Raw genomic sequence first — 25156 nt, forward strand, 5'->3', positions numbered from 1 at the left:
TTTTGTTCATGCAACCATTTCATTTCCAGGAATGACCATAAAAAAGTTTTCTTTCTCTAAAAACATTTTCAAGCAAAAGGTGTCAAGAGAAGACAAAATATCACAGGAATATTATTTGATTTTATACCAAACTCTCAAAGATAATGCAGTAAGAAATTTTTGCAGACAGTGTGGAGAATTGATATTGGATCTTAAGGGTAAAGGAGGTAATTTTCCTGTGAGAGTACATTAAATTATAAAGTACCAGAGAGTGACATAAAACAAGATTCACCAGGAGTATCACTGAATAAAAGTATTTTATGGCAATGAATTCTTTTGAAATCAACATATTTAACTAAAAAGGTTCTAAGGTGTACAGGGTTAATGATATTTATGAGCATTTAATTTAAAAGTGTTGTGTTACCTTACAGGAAAATTGCCAGATATTATACTTGATCCACCAAGACCAATCATAATACAGCAGGGGCAAACTGGAAAAATCACATGTCAAGCTCTTGGTTGGTCAGTCAGCAAACTTGCATGGAAGAAGCGAACTGACTCTGGTGACCAAAATGTTCCAGACAGTAAAGTTACAAATGTTGTAGATAAGTCTGAAAATTTAGCGAAAGCAACCCTAACCTTCACTAATGCTCAACCTCAAGATAATGGTGAATATAAATGTGTGCTGACAGCTTTCAACAAACAGGATTATAAGCTTGCAAATATACGTGTGGATGGTAAGTTGTGAACCATTTTTCAGGGCTCAAAATTAAAAAAAATTCCAAGTCGCCTTTTGGCAACTATCAAAGAAAAAATGGTCGCCAAATACAAAAATGCAGTCGCCAGGTAGTACAAGAACAGAAACTCAGATGAGAGCCCCATTTAATTAACATAGTTATTCAGCTTCTGGAACTAAACACATTGCAAAAACATCCTCCGGTAGCTGTTGCGTGAGATTTACACTCCAAACAAACGTTTTTGAAAGGCTTTGAAACGCTTCTTGTTTGCATACTAACAACGATCTTGCTTCCTGGTAATTTCTAGCCTGCAGCAAATTACGAAATTTGCTCAGTGTATTCTGCTCTTGTGATAAATAATTCATGACTTTCAGTGTAGACTCGTCTCACTTGATCAAGCAAATGCTGAAAGAAAGCACCTGCTTTGAAAGCCGGCTACTTGCGACAGAATCTGCTACAGAACGCTTTTAAATTCAGCAGCCTTTCAACAAAATATTGCACCCGCGATCACCATGTAGAAGCCACTGTAATGTCGTCTCATAAGTCTCTCATAAGTTGTGATCTTAGAGCGATTTCAAGTTTTAACTTAAAGGTAAACAGACTAAATTTGCATTTCCTTTTGCAGAAAAGCAGAAACAAGACTAAGGAAATTGTTTCTCACCTTTAATATTTTATTTATCAAAGGAACATAGTTGCCAAAGTGGCGACTAAACTCAAATTTTTAGTCGCCAAGTTTAAAGTTTTAGTTGCATTGGCGACCATATCGGTCGCAATTTTGAGCCCTGTTTTTATAATGCAGCATTAGCATTTTTCTCAAGCCACTAAATTTTATAACTGTGACGCCATTGGTGTAGTTGAGCACACAGAACCTAATTCTACTATCCAGACATGTTATCAAAATTGTATGTTTTTCCATGGTCATTTTTTTAGTGGGAGATGTGGTGTCTATGTGGTTACATGTACATGTAACATGTGGGACTTGTGGTGGAGAGGTCAGCACTGACCTGGCAGGGTTGTTGTGTCAAGTTTTGGAGCAAGATACCTTACTCTTACAGTGTGTTGCTTCTCTCAGGAGTATCAAAAGTTAACAGCCCTTATCAAGGAGATGATCATAATTCATAGGCTTTTCATACCAGGAAATTCATCTGGTTCTGTGGACCATAAGACTGGAAAACTGATCAACCTTTTGCCCTATTTACTCAATAAACATGAACAGTACCTTGATAATTTTCTATTATGGTATATTTATGTACAGTTACCTATCTTCTAATTTGTTTGTAGCACCTCAACCACCAACTTTGTATCCATACAATGGAGGGACAACAGTTAATGAAGGGACTGAAAAAACTCTTAGATGTATAGCTAAAGCATCTCCAAAAGCCAATATAACCTGGTACAGGCATGGCAAGGAGTTACAGAACACCACCTCCTGTTCCCCATCAGATGAGAAAGAGTGCAAGACTGTTTACGAGATTTATGAAGATGACCCCACCTCTGCTTTGCACACTACTTTCACTAAACAAGTTCTTCAGATACATGGTGCCATGTATCCAAGAGACCAAGGGGAGTTCAAATGCATTGCAATGAATGGCATTGGTCAACCTGTTGAGTTAATTATAGACCTTGATATACTTGGTATGTGCAGTACTTTTATTTGCAGTTTATTTCATTCACTGCTGTTGAACTTCTTCTTCCAACAGCCACCTTGCAAGGCTCTGTGCTCAATATGTTTCAAATGCACCATTTGAAAACCTAAATTCATGAAAATATTTGGTCAAGAGAAAAAAAAAGCTGGCTGGCAGTAGTTTCTAGAGGTTCATAGAATGTCTGGAGGTGTAATGAACTCAACCAAGGAGAAATCAAGGGATGAAAACAATGTTGGTGATATTTTTGCTATGGTGTGGCAGTTAGCCTGCTGAACAAACTGACTACCTATCAGTGCCTTTCTCTGTCCAGTTGTAGTCAGAGGTACTAAGAAACTGTTGGACACAAATTGAAAATTGAAAAGTGTGTCAAGAAACGACAATGGACTGGCATACTATACAAGGAGATTAAATAGCAATACTTGAATGTTAATTGAGATGTGGATTGGTGCATTTGGCTCAACTGAAAACCTTACTTTTACCTTTTTTCATTTCAGCACCAACTGCTATAGATAAAGAGCGAGATGAAATACCAGTTAAAGAAGGGCAGGAATCAACAGTGATCTGCAAGGTGACAAAATCTAACCCACTTCCCACTTTCACATGGAAATACCAAACTGTCAAATGTGAGGACTGTGTACCTGATGAAAGCAATTGGATTGATGTTCCATCTTATCTTCTCCTTACACCCCAAAAACAAACAAACTTAAGTGAAGTTCGAGTTGAGAAAAGTCAGTCTGCTGCTTTTTACCGTTGTCAAGCTGACAATGGTGTTGGAAATGACACTCACATTATAAAACTCATTCGGCTTGGTAAGTAGTTTTTATTTATTGTTTCAAGATTTAGCTCTGTAATTATCAGGAAAAGCATTCAATGGACATAATTTGTGTAGAATGAGATTAAACCAAATTTGAAGTCGTTCGATGAATTAATTAAAGTAATATTGCACCATCCATTTATTCTGATGATCCAAGCATTTGTTCCCTTTACTAATTGCACTCTTGTCAGTTTTGTTAATTTTTTGTGACACTAGACAATTCCCACTTTTTTTACCTTGTGAAATTGTGATGTTGACTAACAAATGTTTTGTCATCAAAATTTACTCTCCATTTCATTGTATGAGAGATTTTTAGAATAATTAGCACCAACAATATTTTAATCAACAGCAAAATCAAAGAAAATTTATGAGTTTGAGTCAGACAGTGCAACACAGTTAGATGAAGAAGGCACTTTGCATCTCGTTTGCATCAGGCGATGTGGTCTTTGGTGCACTGATACCCTCTTTAAAGATGGTCAACAGCTGTCAGTTCAAAAAAATGACTCGCGTGTCAACATCACAACAATACAATCATCTAAAGATAGGTATGAAAGCTGGCAGATATTGACGATAAAGAAATTGACACTTAATGACTCTGGAAGTTACCGCTGTGGGCCTGCTGGTCCAGAAAATGATGTACTTAACATCACTATCAAAAGTAAGTACAGTTTTTGCTTAAAAGCAGTCGTTGAGCAGACTGAAGGCTTTAGTTAACCCTTTCACCCATATCGGTGAATAGCATTCAATTTCTCCTTGAAATGTCACCCCTTAATCAAACACAAAGGTCACAAGAATGAAGGAAAAGATTGCAAATTGAAGGAGTTCTTGATTATTAGACAAATTTTCCCTGTTAATACCAAAGGAAATTTATAGAGAATAGTGTGGAGAATATGGATACTGATGTTAAGGTGTAAAGGGTGAATTGAGTCCTTAAGTCTGTCAATGCTTGAATGTTTCCATTGGTTTCTTATTACTGATTCTTCTTATGTACTCTGTTGTGGGGGATTGCAAAAAAGAAATTTGGTTACAACAATGGTTGAAGACAAAATGGTTGGATTTTATTTTCATAACCACCATTAAAAACTGCTCAGTATACACATTTCCTAACTTGTTAAGATAAATTTGAAATTCACTTGGAGGAGCATAGTGTAAATGTCTATCCTCCTACTGATTGTCTCCACTGAAAACAGCTGCATTCAGCAGTAAAATTATCAATCAGATAAAAAATCAGGAATGCAATTCCCACAGATCTCACTGTAGTCATAGTGGAATTGAATCCAATGCAGAATAACCCATACACACATACCTGTTTGCATTGCCTTATAGTTTGGAGATGCCATTATGTTCTCGTGCTATGATAAAATTTTGCTTTGCAAGTACATATGCTTAAGCTTGAAACTTTTCACCCATTAAATATTTTTTTTGTGCCTGTAGAGTTGTAAGGTGGAGGCAGGAAAAAACTCCATTGAGAGCTAACAACTTATGAAGGGCCCCTCATGCTGGGAAGATTTTGACTCAGAGCCTGTTTTGTTGTGTGATTTAAATCTAAGCGGAACAATTTTTATGTAACGTGATAAATCCTTATCCTTCAGGGTGAAGGGTGTACAACTGAAGGGTAATTAGTCATTGGCAATGATATACAAATCTTGGGCATGTTACTATATTGTTTTTTTGAGGCACAGCCTATGGGAAGTAAAATCCATCATTAAGCAGTGATATTTTTCTTCTGCAGAATTAGTTGCACCAGACATTAGCAAGTTGCCTGATAAAGCTGCGATTCAAGATGAAGACTTTCAAGTGCAACTGTACTGTAATGCCACTGGGCACCCAAAGCCAACTCTTACTTGGTACTTTGAGAGAAATGGAGAAAAAGTGCGCATCAATGAGAAAGGAGAAGGATTGGGTGGAAATGTAGATGCTTGTGAGAAACGGACCTCTGGCTACTTCTTTTTAGTAGACAGAAATCCTTCTGACCTTGTGATTTGCCGCCCAAAGCTACAACAAATAGGAAAATATACATGTCGTGCTAGCAGCCCTAGATTCAAAGTTAAGGAACAAAGTGCATTCATCAATGTGTTTAGTGAGTAGTTTTCAATTGTGTTGTGATATAAGTCTTTTGATGCTGTATATCTTTACCGACTTACGCACAAACATGTTAATGTACCATCAGACAGGGTTTTTACTCGAAAATGTATTTTGGAAAATGAAGTTATTGATTTGGGAGCTTTTGGGTTGAATGAAAAAGCTGGATATTCATTTTTTTCCCTTCAAAGTGGATTTCACAGCAGAATAATGCATCATGCCAGAACATCTTGGTAGGGAAGACATGTTTGGTCTATTCTTTTGTAAAATGTAGGAAAAGAATCCGAGCTTGTGAGGGAGATCATAATCCCAATTCTCTAGCTCATAGTCAGTCTATTGCTCACTCTGGCTTTTCAGGTGCTTACAGTTCCTATTGTTTCAGATTGTAGAAAAATAACATTTCCTGTTCCATAACTGACTGCTTCTTTTCCCCAAATAGTGGCAGCTAAAATCAAAGAGCCGGTGGATGGGTACGAAATTCAGAAACTGAAAGTTGGCCAGAAATTAAATGTGACATGCAGAGCTGAAGGAAACCCACTGCCTAATGTATCATGGGTACAGAACAGTACTGGCAAGGTGATAGCATCTGATCTGGGCTCCCTCCAGCTTAATAAGGCTCTGGAGAAAGATGCTGATTTTGGTAGTTATAAATGCATTGCTCGCAATCGCTTGAAAAACAGTGGATGGAGAAAGGATGAAGTTCACATAAAAGTGATCAAATGTAAGTTGGTAACTGCATTTGGAATTATGTTAGATTATACAGTTTAATGTTCAAATGACAGTCAAGGCTCGGTTTCTCCTTTAACCCCCAAGAGTGATTGGCATCTAATTACTGCGTACAGTAACACTGCTAAAACAAACACTGAGGCAATGAGAATGAAGGAAATTATTGCCAATTTAAGTTCTCCTTGCCAGTGTTGAAGAAAATGTTTAGAAAACAATAATTGTGGAGAGAATATACATCGTGATGTTAAGGGAGTCAAGAAGGCAAGCTGTCCTCTGTATTCTTCAATGACCAAGAGCTGCTCTGAGTTTGGATGATTTATTGTCCATTGCAAAGTTCTGACATTAGAACAATTAGCTCCTTCTTAAAGGTTGTCTTGTATTTAGAACTGCTGCAGAGGAGAAACACTCTCGAACAGAAAATACATGTTCAACCAAGATATGCAGCCAAGTAATACTTAATGTCTTGATTAAGTGCTGCAGTCTAAAATTTAGAAGTATAGTATTTGATATTTGTTTGTTCTTTGCTCTTTCTTGTTTGGTTCTTTTGTTTATTAGAACCTCTAAAGGTAAAGAGAGCACTTCCATTGTACAGTGTTTAGGTGCATGTATTTATATTTTTGTCTTTTTTTTTTTGCCTTGTGAAGTTTCCACTCCTGTTACAAGAGCTGGAGGGTCTCCACTGAGTACTGGTGCCTTGGTTGGAATTGCCATTGGTGTGGGTGTCTTGGTTCTTCTTGTACTAGTGATATGTTGTGTGGTGTATCGCAGACAAAAGAGACAGATTGACGAATACAAGGAGATTTACTTCCTACGAAGCTCAGACTACCAGGTAATCTGAAACTTCCAGGATCTGATCATTAGTTCTCCTTTTTAGTTGCGGAGGATTTCTTGTGAAATCATTTGAGAAATTGTTGTTTTATCTAGATAATGCTTCTAAGCTGCGAGGGGGTTTGTTCTCATATGAAATATGAACATAGCGATGTTTATTGTCATAGTAAATGTGGGGTGATGCTTGTTGTTCAAGTTACAGTACCTGTTCCCTTTTAAAGTGATTAGTTAACTATTGCCGGATAGGCAAGAGTTTGTTTGTATGTTTGTAAATACTATCGTTACTTATGAAAACATTTTTGTGTTTAGATCGACCCCGACCGCAGCCTCCTGGAGCAGTGCAGCGATCTGCCATATGACCCAGACTGGGAATTCCCCGAGGAAAGACTTATTCTCGGGGATGTGCTGGGTGCTGGGGCCTTTGGTCAGGTTATTAAGGCAGAAGCTATTGGCATCCTGGCCTTTGAACCACGTGATAAGAGCGCCGAGTCATTCAAGCGACGCTCGAAAATACGCAGGTCCTCGCGGGCCAAAGATCTGAAGAAAGAAGAAGGCCCCGGATGGAAAAACACGAGGATCCCTGTAGCAGTGAAAACCTTGAAAGGTCAGTGGAAAGCAGCTTGATATACCAATCAAACCCCAAAGAGTGACTGGGTTCTTATTTCTCCCTTTAGTATCACCCTTGAATAAAATATAAAGGTAATGAGAACAAGGAAAAGATCACCAATTCCGGAAGCTCCTGATTGTCATCAAATTCTCCTCGGTAGCACCATAGAAGATGTAAAGAGAACAGTGTGGAGAATATGAATATTAATTTCAATTGTAAAGAGTTAAGCTTAATATCCTAATGCCTTCACTGATTTTTTTTTCCTTTTTCTTTTTTTTCATGCGACGAACCTCGTTCTTCTAGAGAGTTAATTAGAGATTGTTTTCGTGAAATTTTGGAATTTCTGTAACATACTTGTCGTTGTCGTCATTGCTGTTGTCATCATCATCGTCAATATTTTTGTATGCATTTTAATCAGTGTTCTATCTTTTTTTTTTTTTCCCAGAGGGTGCAAGTGAATCAGAATACAAAGATTTAGCCTCAGAACTCAAGATCCTTATCCATCTTGGACAACACAAAAACATAGTGAATCTTCTTGGAGCTTGTACACGTGGAAAGCGACTCATGGTGATTATGGAATTCGCTCCCAACGGCAGCTTACTGTCTTTCCTTCGAGGTAAAAGGGATATTTATGAGCCAGACTGGACGAAGACCACCAATGACCCGAATAAAGAATTTACACTTGTCGATCTCGTAATGATCAGTTATCAGGTCAGCAGAGGAATGGCATTCTTGGCTTCAAGGAAGGCAAGTTTTTTTTTTTTTTTTTTTTTTTTTTTTTTTTTCACTTCATTTGTGATCTGCCACGCTAAATTGTTTTGCCTTAGTTTGCAGCGCGGACATTCTGTATTCCAAGAATTAATTGGAAAAGTCTATGAGCTGATTGAATTGTTTTTGGAACTTGCCTGGCAACCAGGAGCTCCTCCTTTAAGCGTTATTTCCATGCTAGGAAACTCCTCTTGATTTGAACTTTGAGCATCATAGAAATACCACAATGAGAGAAGTCAAATTTGCAGTGTTAAGACTATACTGACATCAGTAATAAATCCCTCTCCAGTGTGTGCACCGCGACTTGGCCGCAAGGAACATCTTGGTGGGTGAAGACTATGTAATGAAGATTGCAGACTTTGGTCTTGCTAGAGACATTTACAAAGATGATCTTTATGTGAAGAAGACGCAAGGATTACTGCCAGTAAAGTGGATGGCTCCGGAGTCTCTGTTCGACAGAGTTTACACTGAGAAAACGGACGTGTAAGTTTTGCTGCTCTCAAAGATGTACGCTTTTATGTACGTAATTATATTGTTGACGTTCCGTTGCTGCAATAATCCCACCAATTGAAAACAGTTTAGATTTGTGATACTGATATGGGAGATTTAGCGTGAAATAACCTTCGAATTTATACAACTGGACTGCACACCCCCTATCAAGAGCTCCGAGAAGTTATTTTGGGGAATGAAAAGTAATTTCATTTTGATCGTCCGCGACTGTCTCGTATAAAGAATATGTCTAAATGTTAATTTTAACTAATTTGTCTAATCTCCAGGTGGTCTTTTGGTATTCTGATGTGGGAAACATTTACCCTTGGAGGTACCCCATACCCCGGTCTCCCCACGGAACAGCTTCTTGATTACCTAAGTGAAGGGAAGCGGATGGATAATCCAGCCAAGTGTCCACTGGAAGTGTACACCGTCATGAGGGACTGCTGGCTTCACGACCCTGAACAAAGGCCACACTTCGCTACCTTGAACGAGCGACTGGGAAAAATCTTGGAAAGGCACATGACAACGGTATAGACTGCTATGACATATTTTTATTTTATGACATGTATCTTTTACTGGCGACTGTTTTTGAAAAAAGTTAGCCAGGATCTCAATTCTTCACGATGTCTTTGCCACACCCCAAGCCTGATTTTGTTTCGATTTTTCTCTCGTCTCGTCAGACGGACAACTAGAGACAAGCTATTTTTAGCAGTCTTTCACCCAGTTATGCAGGGGCCTTCCTCATAAAGAACATTTTCAAATGGTTGCTCCATAACTGAACGTTTAATAGCCGTAAATATTCTTCTTTCGAATGTAGTCGTGATTATTCTGTCCTTCCTCCCTCAGGAGAACCCTTACCTTGCGCTTGAGTTGGACGATGATGAGGGTGTTGAAAGTCAGGGGTATTATCTGCAGCCGTGTGATTCAGGTCTGCGAGATTCCAAGCGATATGTAAAGTCACCAATAAGCTCTCCGACAGGCGAGCTTCCGCCGAATACGACCCCGGAAGGAGCTGGAATGGAGTAAGTTAAGAAAAATCACCAAGACTACGAATTTATCGACAGTATTCGTCGGATGACCTTTGCTTTCTGTCGCTCATCCTTCTTTCCACGTTAGTCAAATCAGACGCCAAATTCTCCCAACCCTCTACTCCCCATGTTTAAACACTTTTCGTGGGAAAACTGGGGTCACCGTGTTTGGGAGAGAATATATTAACCTTTTTTAACCATGGAATCTTTCTGTTCATCTTCAGGTACGATTCTCCGTTACCTGCTTTACCACCAGGTCTGGACGTGATGAGCGACGACGAAATCAAAAACGCACCCCTCCCTTCCATCCCTCCCTCGTATGAAGAAGCTTTGAGCGACGAAGATGAGTCCCGGCCAATGAGAGGTGGGAGGACGAACAGTGCAGCAGGAGAGAGCGGTATTGACGTGGATGGATTGGACGATGGTGATTACATTGACGACATACGAGGGGATACCCCCTTCCTTTCCCCTGTGGAAAAGATCCCAGAAACTGACGTTTTGCAGAAAGGAAATAGACGCAAGATCGAAACAGCACTTTGAGAATTTCAATTCCACTCCTTCAAATTTTGAAGTTGTCGAAATTCAGAACAATAAGTGAGTTGCAGCTGTACGAAATAACCGCACAGTTAAGGATCATTCGACCTTTGTGTATAGACACTATTTAAACAGCCATTGCCAAAGATACACATGCTACATCGAAAGGGAAAGTAAGCTCCACCCAGTTCATCTTTTAAGTTAAGCCTGTCGCCCAACGTGACAGATGATGTAACAAAACTCGGTAACGATTCGATTTACTGCTTACACTATTTATTTTTGTTCTTTTACTAAGAGGGTGTCATTTGCTCTCCTTTGGAGCTAGAAATGACTGGTTTATCACTCGTTTGTTAAGCTCTTTTCTGAGATAACTTTCTCTTAGAGTTCCTATATTTGAGACGAGTCTTGTGAAACTCATATGACTACTGTTAATCTTACTCAAGGAATTAATGTACACTAATTACGCTCTGTATATCTTTAAATGAATGGGTATATTTTTGAAGAAATAATGTAGATTCAATCTTAGAATTGAATTTTTGTTACTTTTCTGCTTTCTAAGTATTCTCTAAGTGAACCTCGTAATGGTGAAAGATTTTACAAAACTAATTTTAGAAAGGAAATGAGCTATTCTGATATAAAGTTTCAGTGACATGTGACCATTATAAAATGCAAAGTGAAGTAACGATATCCATCGAAACAAAGTGTGAAATTGCTTGCTTTCATTTCTCTGTGTAAAGTTACGATCCGTTTATCATTAGCAGTTGATAGTAGTCGCGCGTGTGGTCAGCGAAATGTTGTTCAGTTTTTCTTAGTTTCATTCATAAATGCAACAAAGCTACGTTTGGCTCATATCATGTCAAGTTATTTATTCGAAATTAACTTTTGAATTCCGCTGTATAAACATGTCGCATTCAGACCAAATCTGAAATGTTAAACTTGAGCGATTTTCTAACAGAATGTTTAAAAAATACGTAGATGGCACTTTTAAACAACGTCCTCACTAGAAATGTATATCAAATGAGATTAGTAACATTTTCATTGTATAGGTATATTTAGGCGCAAGCAACTAATTAAATATCTGATAATAAAAAGGCTTTCAATTCAAATCCCTGTAAGGAGTGTTTTAATGGAAGCAGGTTTGTCCCCGATCAAATTTCCTCATCTCCACAGCACTTTCAGGGAAAATCAACTCAGTCCCTGGCTTTACGGGAAGTACTCGACTGCGGCCCTATAATGAGCGTCGTTTGCATATAGAATCGTCACACTTAGAAAAGAGAAACGTTCAGGTTTCTTTTTTAGAGTTTCGGGAACGTGCTCTGCGAACGGCGTAAAGGAAGGTCTGGAAACGCTATTTCAATCAGGCACAGTGACAAAAGCTAGCAAGAGGCTCTGGCGAGCGCCAAAACGAGGTCATAAAAATTTACCACCATTTGACATACGCTTTTTACTTCTTTCAAAAATGCTTCAATTAGCTTAAGGTTGTTATACGCAGTACATCCGCGTAAATTGAAAAAAAAACGTCTGTATTCGTAATTTTTTTTTAAAAAGCGTACTTCTGATGTATTTATGTTCAACGTTAAGAAAAATTAAACTTGTACGATTACTATACAGAATGGTGAAAATTACTTCTTGGTCTAAAATCTGAACAAGAGACCCAATACAATGGCTACCCGAACCCTAAAAAGCGATGAAGCGATGGCAAATTTTCCCTCCATCCCTCTTGTGTCGAGATCATACCATGCATTTTGTAAATATTCCCAAAAGCATTCCTCACTGTTAAAAGGCGAAATTTAATCTCGCTGCTAAATACCCTGACACTCAAAAAAGTAACTACACTTTAAAATAACAATACGTTAGAGAGAAAAACACTGTAAAGCGATGCGACGAAACAAACCTATCAGCTGGAAGGTGTTTACCATGTAAAAAATACATCGCATTCGTTTCACTTAACTACGGAAACATGTTTTACACCTAAAATGGGGAGATCCACCGATAAGGTTGCTGTAGTTTAGAGGTTGGGCAAGCGCCTATGAATTTGGAACAGCTTTGCTTCTTGTTATATTTCAGTTTCTTTAGAATTTGACTTAAGTTTTGCTTTAGCGGTTACTTTTGTGGTAGGTATAGCAGAAACACGAAGAGGCCTTAATTCTGCTACTGCAGAAGCTTCGTCGTTGCCCTCCTCCAAACTTATTCCGCTCTCGTTCCCTGACAGGCTTCCATCGGCCCCTAGATCCACCATTCTATATCTTTCGTCTTGATCCAGTTCCTGCTCGGTATCCATGTCTCGAGACAACGGGAGAGAGGGACTGGACTTAACATCGTCACTCGTTTGTCTAAAATAAGATACCGCATTTAGATTAAAAGTACTTGGCTTTATGTGTTTCTTGGTCGAGACAAAGTTTAAGGGTTTCTTGTGGCGTAAACCTTCCTAGGTAACGTTTTCTTTCTTCAAGAAAAACGGCAAGTCAGTGTTATCACCATCAGGGTTTGCGTTACTCACTTTTCGTCTATGCATTAATTATCACTGTCATAATTAGTCACGAGCGCGATTTTTGTGAAAATCCAAGGTATGTTCCATTTCCAACATATTATATCAGAGCCCTTGAAATAACATCAAGGTCTTACAAATTGCATTCTATTTCCTAGGGGTAGTGGGTCCCAGCTGGGCAGCATAGAGGGAGGATCTCATCAAATGCCACGACATATCCCTAATGAATCAAGCCTCATCATAATTTTAACTTAACAACTTTGCACTTGGAGTACATTTGTAGGAAAATATAAAATACCAATCGGATTGAAAGCTAACCTGTTTAAGCCAGCTAAACTTGTTTGCGGAAAGTTGGATTCTGTGTTATAGGGTGTGACGTAATAATCATTGGCAGGTCGGTTGTCTCCTGTGATACTTACGTATGCCGAGTTAGTTTGCTGTGGAGGAAAAGGAACATTTTCAAAGGAATACAATAGAGGAAACCTTAATTACAGGACATTCTCGTAATCCTACCTATTGGGCCAAAAATAATGGAAATCCTTTGTGTCAAGCTCAGTGGTTGATGTTGCTCGAGGTAGCTTAGTGTCTGGTTTGTTAAAAATCAAGGCGAGTGATTGACAATTCTTTTGACGTACCCAGCTTATCAAAACCTCTCCGAAGAGTGTCGGCGGATAGTGAAAACGTCTCTAACTTAAAAGCCAACTCAACATACAGATTTAGACAAAGACTAACGGCTTCACCTTTGAAGTGTGTAACTCTAGTATCCTTCCGATTCGTTCACTGAGCTGTAAGAATGTAGGCCGCTGATCAGGATTTTGTTCCCAACAGTCCCTCATAATAACGTACATGTCCAAAGGACAGTTGTGCGGCTGCTCCATCCGCTCACCGTCACTGAGCATGTCCATAACTTCTTCCGCAGATTGGGTGGGGTAAGGTGTTCCTCCGAGCGTGAAGATCTCCCACAGGCAAATACCAAATGACCATCTGCAAGGATCAAAGAAAAGAATTAGCAATTATGCGACTGTACGTAGAGGTTTCACATCAAATATACAAGCACCATTTTCACCTGGACGAAAATGAACTTTCATAATATTCTAAAATCGAAAGGAGACTGTCTTAAAGAGAACTGCAGTTTACACGTCAAGTGATGCCTTGTATGGGCGGCAGAATATCGAAAGAAACAAGAGATTGATCCTTGAGTCAGAAGCCACTCAACTTACAAAAACGACGACGAACCTGAAACAAATTGGTGCGAGATGGGCTTCCTTACAACTTTGCTAAACTTACTTCCTATTTTTCATTCCGATAATCGATAACAGTTCGTTTGGCCAACATCTCAGCAGAACACTCAGAAAAGTCTTAGGATAAAAGAAAATCTACGAGAACTTACACATCACTTTTTTCAGTGTAAACTCTGTCGAACAATGATTCTATCGCCATCCACTTGATGGGCAGAACTCCTTGAGTTTGTTTCACGTACATATCGCTTTTGTAAATATTTCGAGCTAAACCAAAGTCAGCGACTTTCATGACGTAATCTTCTCCGACGAGAACATTCCTTGCTGCTAAGTCTCTGTGAATACACTAAAAATACATCCACAATTAAACGAAAAAAAGGAAGATAACGTTCCACAACTTCTTGGTTTTTTGAGTAACTACAATAAAATTTTTACAAACCAAAAAGCAGAAAGAAAAGACTTAAGATATCAAGATGTCAGATTGTGACTCTTTTGTATGTCCCCTTTAAAACTCCACTTCCTCATTAGTTGTCTGGTTTTTTTTTTTTGTTTTTCCGAATTGCTCGTTTCTTTCTCTCTTCACCTGCCAATGACTTACAGTGATTTGCACAAACTGAGGGCCTTCAAAAAGCGAATCAGCTAAACAATTCAGCAATCACTTTTCAAGAAAATATTACGCACATTGAATATCCTATCGAGTTTTTCCCTTCTCCCTAGGTCGTTCTCCACTCCACAGGACTCGATCCTAACGAAAAAGTCGATATCTCTCGATCTCTCCCTTTATCAGTTATAGCATAACTTTGTTTACTAGTGATGTGGATATTTAAAATTTCTTAATAAAGAACCCCTGGCACAAAACAAACGCACCAAATGCTACAATCTAAGAAAAAAATCGATTCAAAACCAAATGTATCCATACCTGTTTTGAAGTTAAAAATTCCATTCCACGTGCTATCTGGTAAGCAAAAACTACCAAATTCTTGATCGTTAGTTCATTTTCTGGGTTATTCGTTGTAGTTATCCAGGTGGGCTCGTAAATTTCTCGCTTGTTTCGTAAGAACATTAACAAGTTTCCATGTGGTGCATATTCCATGATGATGAACAAGCGATCGCCTTTTGTACAAGCCCCTAATAGGTTAACAATATTCATGTGCTCTCCGACATGTATAAGAATCTTCAGCTCAGAGGCGAGGTCAGCGAAGTCCTCTTTCTTGGCGTTACCTACAATACAGACAGAGGCACCAAGTCAAAATTGGCCACAAACAACCCTATCAAATACTTTTAAAGGTATTTCGGTGAGGATTTATTGGTTATCTCGCTTCAAAAGTTATCAGCTGCTGGATGGCAAAATTAAACCTTCAACGAACAAATCTGCTACCATTTTCTAACCGTCAAAAGATCTCATACTAAAATGCCAGTTGCGTCGAAATTGGACGGATACTTTTATCACACCCTTTCCATCTCAGAATCTAATCTGTACCTCGACCATTATGCGATGATCGACATGCTCATGTGACAAGGCTATGCAAGAGGCTTATTTGAATCATGGCAAATGATATTTACTCTTCAGCGTCTTGACTGCAACAGTTGTCTTCACGTAAGGAATTCCGCTAGAATCCTGATACACCCTGCTGCTACTAATGCGACGTAGTATTTTGGACCGACGTTTTACTTTCTCTGAACTTTTGTCGCGGGGATGAAAGTCCGCAATTCCAATGGCCTCTGCTTTAATGACCTCACCGAAGGCCCCTGATCCCAGCACCTTCCCGAGAGTGAGCCTTTCCTCCGGAAACTCCCAATCTGGATCGTATGAAAGATTCTCACACTGATCCTGAAGAGTACGGGCGGGATCAATCTGAAAACAATTTACCAACAAGTGAACAAGAATTAAAAACCTTTCAAGGAAATTTCGTAACAGTAGCAAGTTATTCCGTGGTTGCTATCAGTTTCTTTCTACCAGTTGATCAATTTCTCGCACTGCAGCGGCAGAACGGTCCCTTGTACTAAGTTCCAGTCCACCCAATCGCATAGTTCCTGCGCTCAGTACGGTTTGAACGTCTTTTCACGCCATGGTTCATGGCACCTAATGTGCCGGTTTGTGTTTATACCTTGCCCCCCACCCCCAAGATTGCAACCCGTTGCACCTGTTTCCCGTGACCATCCAGTTGAATTTGGCAATTTCTACAAATAATATTAAACTAGCACACCTGTCTAGGGAAAAGAACAGATTGCACGCGTTCACGATCCTGTATAACGTGCATTTTCAAGATTTCCATAACTTAGGAATACGCAAAAACAAACAAACGAACAAACAAACAAACAATTGAATAAAACAACAGTACCGTACCATAGCAGGTTCAAAAGTCACAGGGAAAAACTGACTGTGATATTCTTTAATCTTCTGACGCTGGCGGCGAAAAAATACACAACAGACTAAGATGACAATAAAAAGGACAAAGAGAAGCACTCCAACAACACTGAGAGCGATGAGCATCTCTCTGCTTGATCCTTCTGGAGCTGTGCTCGGTTGGGGGTTGTCTGCCTCTGCTAAGAGGAAAGGAAGTGAAACATATTCATCATGTTTGTTAAAGGGAGATTATCATTTGGAGGGACCGTAGCAGCGATCTTAAGTCCAACCGTTTTCGCAGTCATGGAGCTAGAAAGTAATTTTGATGATTAAGTTTTGACGATTTTAACTCTCAGTTTTTATAAATCACTACTCGTGCCTGAACCTGTTACAAGCTCACGCTCACGCGAGTTTTCTGTGATTTCGAATTTGTAATAATTAACGTGAAACTTGGCTAACTTCGTCAACCTACCCAATTCGACGAATGCAACTGCAATTCCTTTTGAATTAACGGCTACACACAAGTACATTCCGAGATCCTGTTTACTGACAGACTCCAACAATAACACCACCTCCTCGTTGTTGTACTGTTTTTGAGTGAATACTAAATTTCCATTTCCATCCATTCTTTTCCATTCTACTTTTGGCACAGGGTTGCCAGTGACTACGCACGTACTATTCCATGGCTCCCCTAGTTCGACCGAACGACTTCCATTGGCTGGACGTATAATCACAGGGTTCTCTGAAATTAAAAATGTTTCACGCATAAATGGCATTAACTCTTGACGAGTAAAGCAGTTCAGAAGCCCTGTGATCTCTTGAAGTCCTTTCCTTCTTTAAACCTCCCTTCCCTCCCTTCCCCTTCCAGCTCCACCCCTTCTTCTCTCGTCCCTTTCGCTCCTTTCCCTGCTCTCCCCTCCCTTCTCCACCCAACCCCTTCCCTTTCCTCTCTTCCCTTTCGATCCCTTCTCCTTTCAGCTCCTGCTCCCCTTCTCTACCCCCCTTCTCCTCCTGTCCTGTCCCCTCCCCTATCCTTCCATCCCTTCCCTGCTCTCCCCTCCCTTCTCCACCCGGCCCCTTCACTTCACTTTCCTCCCTTTCGATCCCTTCTCCTTTCAGTTCTCTTTGCTCCCCTTCTCTCCCCTCCCTTCTCATACTGTCCCCTCCCTTCTCCTTCCGTCCCTTCCAATCCCATCCCTTCTCTCCCCTCCCTTCTCATACTGTCCCCTCCCTTCTCCTTCCGTCCCTTCCAATCCCATCCCTTCTCTCCCCTCCCTTCTCGTACTGTCCCCTCCCTTCTCCTTCCGTCCCTTCTAATCCCATCCCTGCTCTCCCCTCCCTTCTCCACCCATCCCTTTCCTCTTTCACTCAGAATACTTTTCAATATTCAACTGATCAGTTCAAAGATAGATTTTTAGTAATGACTTGTCAAGTATAAAATGTCAGCGGCACAACTGAATATTTACTGAAATTTCACACTAACTACGAAAAAAATTTGTTACTGGTTTTCTAACTTCTCCCATTGCGAGCGAGTCACGAAATAACAACAATATCTGACTCCATTGCTCATTGGGCTCTCCATTCACTTACCCAGTACATTAAGAAAGGCAGTAGCGTTACTTTCCCCTTTCCTATTTGCCGCTTTACAAGTGTAGAACCCTGTATGAAGAGTGTGTGCAGGCTTACAAATGATGAGTTTCCCAACAACACCATTTACTCGATAGAAACCAGGAGAACGAGTTTTGCAGGCCGAGGGTAATAGTCTGTCCATGACTTCAATTTGATTTCTAAGGGGCTGACTGCCTCTAAACCACTGTACCTGACTTGGCATCGGATGAGCAGAAACATTACAAAATAATTCAGTGCTAATTTGATGATAAGCTGTCTGATTTTCAAAGTTGAGTATACTTGGTGGAAAAACCTCTGAAAAGAGAACAAAGCAAATGGTGTAAGCAACTGGAATACACAAATCTGCAACATGGGTGAGCAAAACCATTAACTGTACTGTTTCTAAGGGAGGATTCCACTGCTGGAGCAAGTTGCTATTAACACTTGAATTCCCATGAGTGACCAAGACATAATTACTCCTTCCAATATCAATACAATATCAAGAAGGGAAGTGATGGGAATAAAAAAATCAATTAGGGCATTATTAGTGGATTCAATACCAAATTCTCCAAACTGACATCATAAGAATTGTATAGCAGACAGCAGGGAGAAATTTACCAATGAGATCTTGGGAGCGTAAGGGTTTGTGATAGCAAAAATTGTTGCACCTGTACAGCCTCTTCTGTTTTAACCCTTCATCTCTGGAGAATGATTTTACGCATAAAAATTCTCCTGACAATGTCATGTCAACACAATACCCACCAAACAGTTGGTAAGAAACTTATTAGTTAGGGGGTGTTATCTCAAAATAATATGGATAAGACATGAAATATTCCCATGATATCATCATCATAACACAATGGTATTATCACAGGAACAGAGTAAACAGGGAAGGTTTGGTTTTATGGTACTCACAGACAAACTGATTACTTACTGTTGACTTTGATATCCTTCGACACATTCAAAGGTTTACTTTGACAGTCAGTAGCTGCACAAATGTACACTCCAGAATCATTGACAGTAAGTTTTTCCACCACTAGATCTGTCCATGTCAAGTCACTCTCAGTCCCAAATGTTACATTGATTCTTGGATCAGTAGCTGCCAACAGCTGTCTACCATCTTTGTACCAACCTGTCATTTTACCTTTGCAAATCCTAACACATCTCATACTTAAAGTATCATCTTCATCATACTCTTTTGTTGCTGTTGTGATTCTGACAGAATCCATACCTATGGAGAGAACATGTAGTTCACACAAATTTTTTGTTATTTAATTCATACATTTTTATGCAATATCCAATACTTTTCTTATATAGTTCAACCTCAAATTGTAGGCTAACTTATTGCAAGCATAATTATCATCATAGTAATAGCCATTCTACTATAGTGCATGTAACAACCTACAAGAGTAATTGTGATCAGTTTGGGTGATGAGAGCTCTCAAAATTCAGCAATACATGTAGCCAAGTTATTACTTAGCATTCAGTTTAATTCCCTAACATCAATTTCAGTAACAAAATGTAACATTTTGAAGTCATTTAATCTGAAAAAGTGAAAAAAAAGTTAAATTTGTTGCATACTGTCTCCAGACCCAATTCAACACTTTTCATCCAAAAAAACCTTTACTCTCAAAAAGTAATCATTTTGCAGATTTCTTTATTATCAATAATTCCACACTATGAAAGAAGTATGGATTCAGTATGATGCATCTAATTTAGTGGCATTTCATCATCTTCTGCGGTAATAATTATTACTCATAACTCACCACTAGCAAAGAATCGCATCATATTTTCAGCACTTCCTCCTGTGTTAGTTGCCACACATCTTAAAAATCCTGACTGAGCGTCTTGTGGAATGCCAACAGTGCTTCTTTTAGTGGCAACACCACTAGGTGGAGAAATGACAAAGCGAGCAGGAAGGTCTTCCCATCTGTTGTTGTCTGGGTAACATTCTGGATTGGAGTTTAAACACCGGCCATTTTGATGCTGCCATTTGAAAGTTGGCAATGGATTGGATTGGCTGATCTTGCAGTAGATTTCTCTACTTGTCCAGAATGACTTTGACTTATCCAAAGAGGGTACAGCTGAAGAAAATAACAAATTATCTAGATTAGGTATCTAACACAGTGTAATTATGCTGAATTATAACAATCACACAGCTCCCAAAATGAACTTTTTAAATGGCCTATGCACAGCTAATCATCTGAAAATTAACCCCTCCATTTGCAGTTTGTATGCTTTCATGATGGACTCAGTATGTCAAAAGTTAGAGTAAGAGCCAAATCTCTGCTACTACAGAGGTAACTTAACCTGGCTTCTCAAGCCCAAAACAAGCTAGAGCTCTGAACAAAATAAGTCAATTTGCAATGGCACAGGAATTCTTAGGGGGCTGACAGCAAAAGGCTATATCAACAGAAAGGTTTAGGAAACAATTATCCATTTGACCATAAAAAAAACTATTTATGATTTTTATAACACATACTCTCAATGGAAACTTCCATGTTTTTTTCATCATAACCCTTGCTGTTCCTTGCTACACAGGTGTAAGTCCCATTGTCTCTTGGAAAACTTGTACTCTCTATGATAAGTTCGCTCATTGAGGTAAGCCACTCCTCATTGGTTTCTTGCAGCACTTTGTAATTTTCCCCCGTGCAACCTTGACTTGAAGTTTTTAAACACACTGACATTTCTGCTCCATTATGAATCCAAGTGAAGTTAGACAATGGGAAGCCGCGTGCCCGACAACGCATTAACAACCTATCTTTCTCCTTAACAGTTCCTGATTCCTTAAAAGACTTTAAAATTATATTGGGTGCAAAATCTGTTGGCAAATAAAAGGAGAAAAAAAGGCTTATCATTCAAAGTTTCCGAGCTACCATTTCCTGATACATTTACACCATTAGCAAATGGGGCTGTCTTACTTCAAATATACAACTGTAATTGTCTCAGAGAAAAAAGTGAAAACCCCTAAATGCAATAAAACTTATTGTCACATTGTTGGGCATCCTGGCATATTTGGGGTTAAAAAGGTTTTAGGCTTCATGCACACTCACATGATTGGGCAGGTTATTTTCTTGTCTCTTTTTTTTTCAGTTTTTATTTGCTCGGTACCCTCAAAAGTGATAATGAATAGTAAGACAGTTTATGCTCTTAGGCATGTAATTTACATATGTTTTAGGCTGTTCTCAGAGTCATTTTAACCCTTGCCTGGTGGCTTGGCCTAAGTCGGCCTAAAACACAACAATGCCTGTCAACAAAATCTGCATCTTTCATTAACAGGAAAAATAATCACCTTTTTTATGATCTTAATATTGTTAGCAAACATATGCTATAGTATTGAATTAAGTCTAATATGTAAATTGATCTATGAATTACTTCATTTTTAATCAATGATAATTAATTAATTTGACTGAGGACCAAAATGACTGAAAAATGGACTTGTCGTCCCTGAATCTTTCCTTGCAAGGATGACTGGCTGCACAACTGTCCCAAAATTTTAAGACAGGATCTTTGCTTCAAAGGAACTATGGACTTATGGCAACATAATAGTTGAGAGACTGAGACGAAGACCACTTTTTTGTCATGAGGCTTTAATAGGAGGATGGACCATGCTTGATCTCAATGCATAGTCATGTACTCTTAGACTAGCAGTGCTATGACTGAAACAGAACAGGGGTGATTGTTGGACTAGGGGCACTTGTTAGTATAGGACACTTTTTGGAATGAAGGTGCTAACTCAATAGGGCGCTTATTAGAATAGGGGCACTTATCAACAAAAACTAATTTGAAGGGAGTGATTATTAGAGAGTGGACCTTAATGGAAGAAGGGTGCTGAATCAAATAATTATGGTATGTACATGTCAGAATATGAAATTATGTTGTGTCTCATGATTACTATTAAAACTCACCTTTGACTACTAGCAAACGTAGAGGGTAGGAAGTTGCTCTACCCCTGTAGGTTATCTGGCACCGATACGTTACACCCTCTGCTGGTGTAAGTTGTGCATTTGTAATTGTAAGAACAGAATGGCCATATGATACAACAGTTTGCTTGTGCATTGTGTCACCTTGACGAATTTCTACATGAGTTCCATTCTCTTCTCGAAACCACCTTAAGGTAAAATACTTCTGGAGACTAACACCAACACTGGCTTTGCAAGTGAAATTTGCGCTTGTACCAGCCTCCATAACCTTTACTTCAGGAGTCACTATTGGACAGCATGCTGGTTTCTCTAGAGACAAAAAATTAATTTAAACATATTACACTCAATCATTAACTGCCATCCAAGATATCCCTTTATTGTCTTGGTACACATTTATCATCTTTGTTGGTACAAGTTGGTTAGTTCCTTGTCCAGGTCCAGAGTACCTACTTAGCTGGCAGGAATGGCTGTACTTTATCCTTGACACACCCTTTCATGAAGCTCAAAATAAAAATGTTTCATAAACTATTTGAACAGCTTGTTGGAATAATAACTATTTACAAATTGAGTAGAAAAGCATTCATAACCTCTTCCCCTTCACAAAAATAATTACCATCTAAAAAATGTATTATAAAATGAAACTTCAAATTTAAAACAGGCAGGAACTCAGGGGTGAAAAAAAAAATTCATGTTTTGATTGGGCTTAAACTCATACTTCCCAGATATCAGTTAGATTCTTCAAACACTTGTACACCTTGAAATTTTCAAGAGAAGGTAATTTCTAATTGAATTATGGGAGTAAGAGTGATTCATATTTCAATTTGAGTTACACCTTCATAAGTGATTACGGTCTGGCAAAAAACTGTCATGCTTGAACCACTACTGGTTACACATTTGTATGTTCTTGGATCTCCAGTTGAAATGTTGTGAATAGTGAAGACTTGCTTGTGAAGTGTAACTCTGCCCCCAACAGGTAATCTAACATTGTTCAACAGCAATGTTACATTGGCATTTGGATCTGTGGTGTTACAATCAATTGTCAGATCAGTAGCACCAATCATTTCAATGATTACAGGTTTAAAACTACAACTTGTGGCATTGATGGGCAAGCCTGTTAAAAAAAAAGAAAAAACACGTGCATAAGAAAAAACAAAATTAATTTACAAAACTTGGTGCAAATTATCAAGGGCAGCCAAAAACTCAAAACATGTTAAGGAATCTCATCTGGAGGATTAGCATTATTCCCAGTCACTTCAAGTACCACAACAAACTGTATGCCTTGTGCAAATGCCCTGTGCAAATGCCCTGTGCAAATGCCCTGTGCAAATGCCCTGTATTCCTGAATTAATAGCAAGAGAAAAACAAGTTTGCTACATTCTATGATCTCAAGCCAACATCTTATTCAAAGTTTGCACTTGTCTATGGCTTTTGCCTATTTAAGTTGTGTTTTGTTTTTTTTTTATTTATATCTGAATAAATTCTTTCTGCATGATTTCCGTACATGATGGTATAGACAATATTTTTCTGTCAATATCTCCTTCACTGAAGTGCAGTTTTCAAAAAGTCTTTTGCAAGTGACCTGCCAAAGATTTCCAAGATGTGGAAGTGTTAAGTTCAAAGTTTGTTTAAATTGTTTGCCACCAAATTTCAGACTCAAGTTTTCTCTAACACTTTTACTTCATATTTTGCTTCCCCTAACTCCCCTAGAATTACAGGGAAATCTTGCCCTGAATTGGAAAAAAATAAATCGAATTTAGATTTCCCTTGAAGCTGTCAAAGGTGAAACACAAAGAAAGGAGCTTTTCACAATAGCAAAACAAATTCCTCATTTGCACAAGCCAAAAAGCCCAAAGAACAAAAATCAGGATATAAACAAAGCTCTTTTCACAACAAAAACTAATTTTTGGGAGGTGCAACAAACCCTGCTGCCCACTGCAAGAGAGGAAGTTCACCTCTGAGCTCTCCCTCACCTCAGAAAAGTAATGAACCAGCCACAAATCAGAACCCAATCACAACAGAAAACATAACTGTAAAATCCACAATAAAGTCTGACAAGAAGCCAGCCCAAGATGTCAACCTGCCCCACCAGCATTGCCTTAGGTGATGTACTATTCAATTTACAAGTTAATGGAAAGAGCTGGGCTAAAGGATACTGTTGAAACTATTTTCATTGTATTTTTTTTTAATTTTCCCATTCCTTTAACAAGTTGAAAACATATTACCTTGATTTTGAAAATTTTAAGTTTTGTGGTCAGTTTGAACCTTTTATTTCCTTAGTTTAACACAGTACCACTCAAAAGCTAAAAGGTTACTCAACATTGGACATTTGCCTCAGGAAAATTTTTTGACATTTCACATCATTTCACAAGAGGTGGAAAGGTATATCATTATGCATCACAGTCATCTAGCGTGGTCTTATTCTTAATGATCAATAATGGTTTTTAAATTCCATGCACTTACGACAGCATCTTGAAACAAGTTGTGGCCTTTGCCATTAGCGTTGTGTTGTTTATAAGTATGTGAATGATTTCCTCCAATTCCTGAACAAGATTTTAAGAGTGGCCATTGTAGAGATATTCAAAATGTTAAGTATGGCAAGATTTCCGTATAACCCCATACTTCACTATGCATATAATTGTTTGATAAACGAAAACATTGGTGGAAGTAATACTTAACTTTTGGAGGCGATACTTTGTGTCGGAAAAGAATGGGGTTTTTACAGACATCTTTCCATCATCTCTTATCAGGCAAGGTTTAAAACGAAGAATAATAATGACGGTGGGATTGTCAAACAATCAAAACATATTCTTAGCTTCAAACTATCTCATTTTTAAAGCTTCAAAAACTATCTACCTCAAGGTAAGGCTTTTTCACAACTGAAATAAACATGTCAGCTCACCTGTTAGCAGTAACGAAAAGCACAAGGCAAGCACAACCACACTAAACGGACACATGCTTTGAATATCACGGGTTGAAGTCATTCCCATTTAAGCAATGTTAGGAGCCGTGTTTAGATAGACAGCGCAGACAGTTTTACAGTTTTAAAGGTCGTACGTGCTTCGTCAAGACATTCGAAGCAAAGTCTCATTCAGCTGTACGTCACCTCACAGCTATTATATTGGTACGTCGGCAAGTTGTTTATACCCAATGAATTTTCCACTCAAAGAGCTTTCAAAATTTATATTTCCAGCCATTTCTCGGTTTACAAAAACATCATCGACGCAAGTATCCACACATCTGCTTTGCTTCTTACTTTGATTGAACTTATGACATACTCCACTTTTTCTGTATCAGCCTTAACCGCGCCCAAT

General features: G+C 38.7%; 2 protein-coding genes across 3 annotated transcripts in view; one reads left to right on the forward strand and one right to left on the reverse strand.

Annotated features, from left to right (window-relative positions):
* LOC131776596 (fibroblast growth factor receptor 4-like) overlaps positions 1–10501 on the forward strand; it is a 13126-nt gene extending 2625 nt beyond the window's left edge. The window contains exons 3-15 of the mRNA XM_059092813.2: positions 411–716; positions 1998–2351; positions 2857–3171; positions 3526–3834; positions 4909–5256; positions 5698–5979; positions 6629–6813; positions 7122–7416; positions 7865–8166; positions 8477–8670; positions 8964–9207; positions 9526–9701; positions 9932–10501. Coding sequence (XP_058948796.2) covers positions 411–716; positions 1998–2351; positions 2857–3171; positions 3526–3834; positions 4909–5256; positions 5698–5979; positions 6629–6813; positions 7122–7416; positions 7865–8166; positions 8477–8670; positions 8964–9207; positions 9526–9701; positions 9932–10247 — 3626 coding nt within the window. The 3' untranslated portion in view covers positions 10248–10501. The remainder of the gene's footprint in view (positions 1–410; positions 717–1997; positions 2352–2856; positions 3172–3525; positions 3835–4908; positions 5257–5697; positions 5980–6628; positions 6814–7121; positions 7417–7864; positions 8167–8476; positions 8671–8963; positions 9208–9525; positions 9702–9931) is intronic.
* LOC131776512 (fibroblast growth factor receptor 2) lies at positions 10498–25144 on the reverse strand. Of its 2 annotated transcripts, none has more exons than XM_066161470.1 (15): positions 24745–25144; positions 22678–22956; positions 21831–22154; positions 20405–20743; positions 19689–20006; positions 18857–19153; positions 17905–18237; positions 16787–17056; positions 16315–16511; positions 15531–15822; positions 14887–15188; positions 14120–14313; positions 13470–13713; positions 13048–13166; positions 10498–12574 (listed from the first exon to the last, which is right to left on the reverse strand). In XM_066161470.1, the coding sequence occupies exons 1-15, from the start codon at positions 24830–24832 to the stop codon at positions 12298–12300; spliced, it is 3873 nt and encodes a 1290-aa protein (XP_066017567.1). In that variant the 5' UTR covers positions 24833–25144; the 3' UTR covers positions 10498–12297. The 2 variants fall into 2 exon arrangements, with proteins under 2 accessions (XP_066017567.1, XP_066017566.1); XM_066161469.1 differs by having other exon boundaries at positions 16315–16514.
* Between the last annotated feature and the right edge of the window lie 12 nt (positions 25145–25156).

The sequence above is a fragment of the Pocillopora verrucosa genome, chromosome 14 (genome assembly GCF_036669915.1).
Source record: "Pocillopora verrucosa isolate sample1 chromosome 14, ASM3666991v2, whole genome shotgun sequence".
In the NCBI taxonomy this organism is placed as follows: domain Eukaryota; kingdom Metazoa; phylum Cnidaria; class Anthozoa; order Scleractinia; family Pocilloporidae; genus Pocillopora; species Pocillopora verrucosa.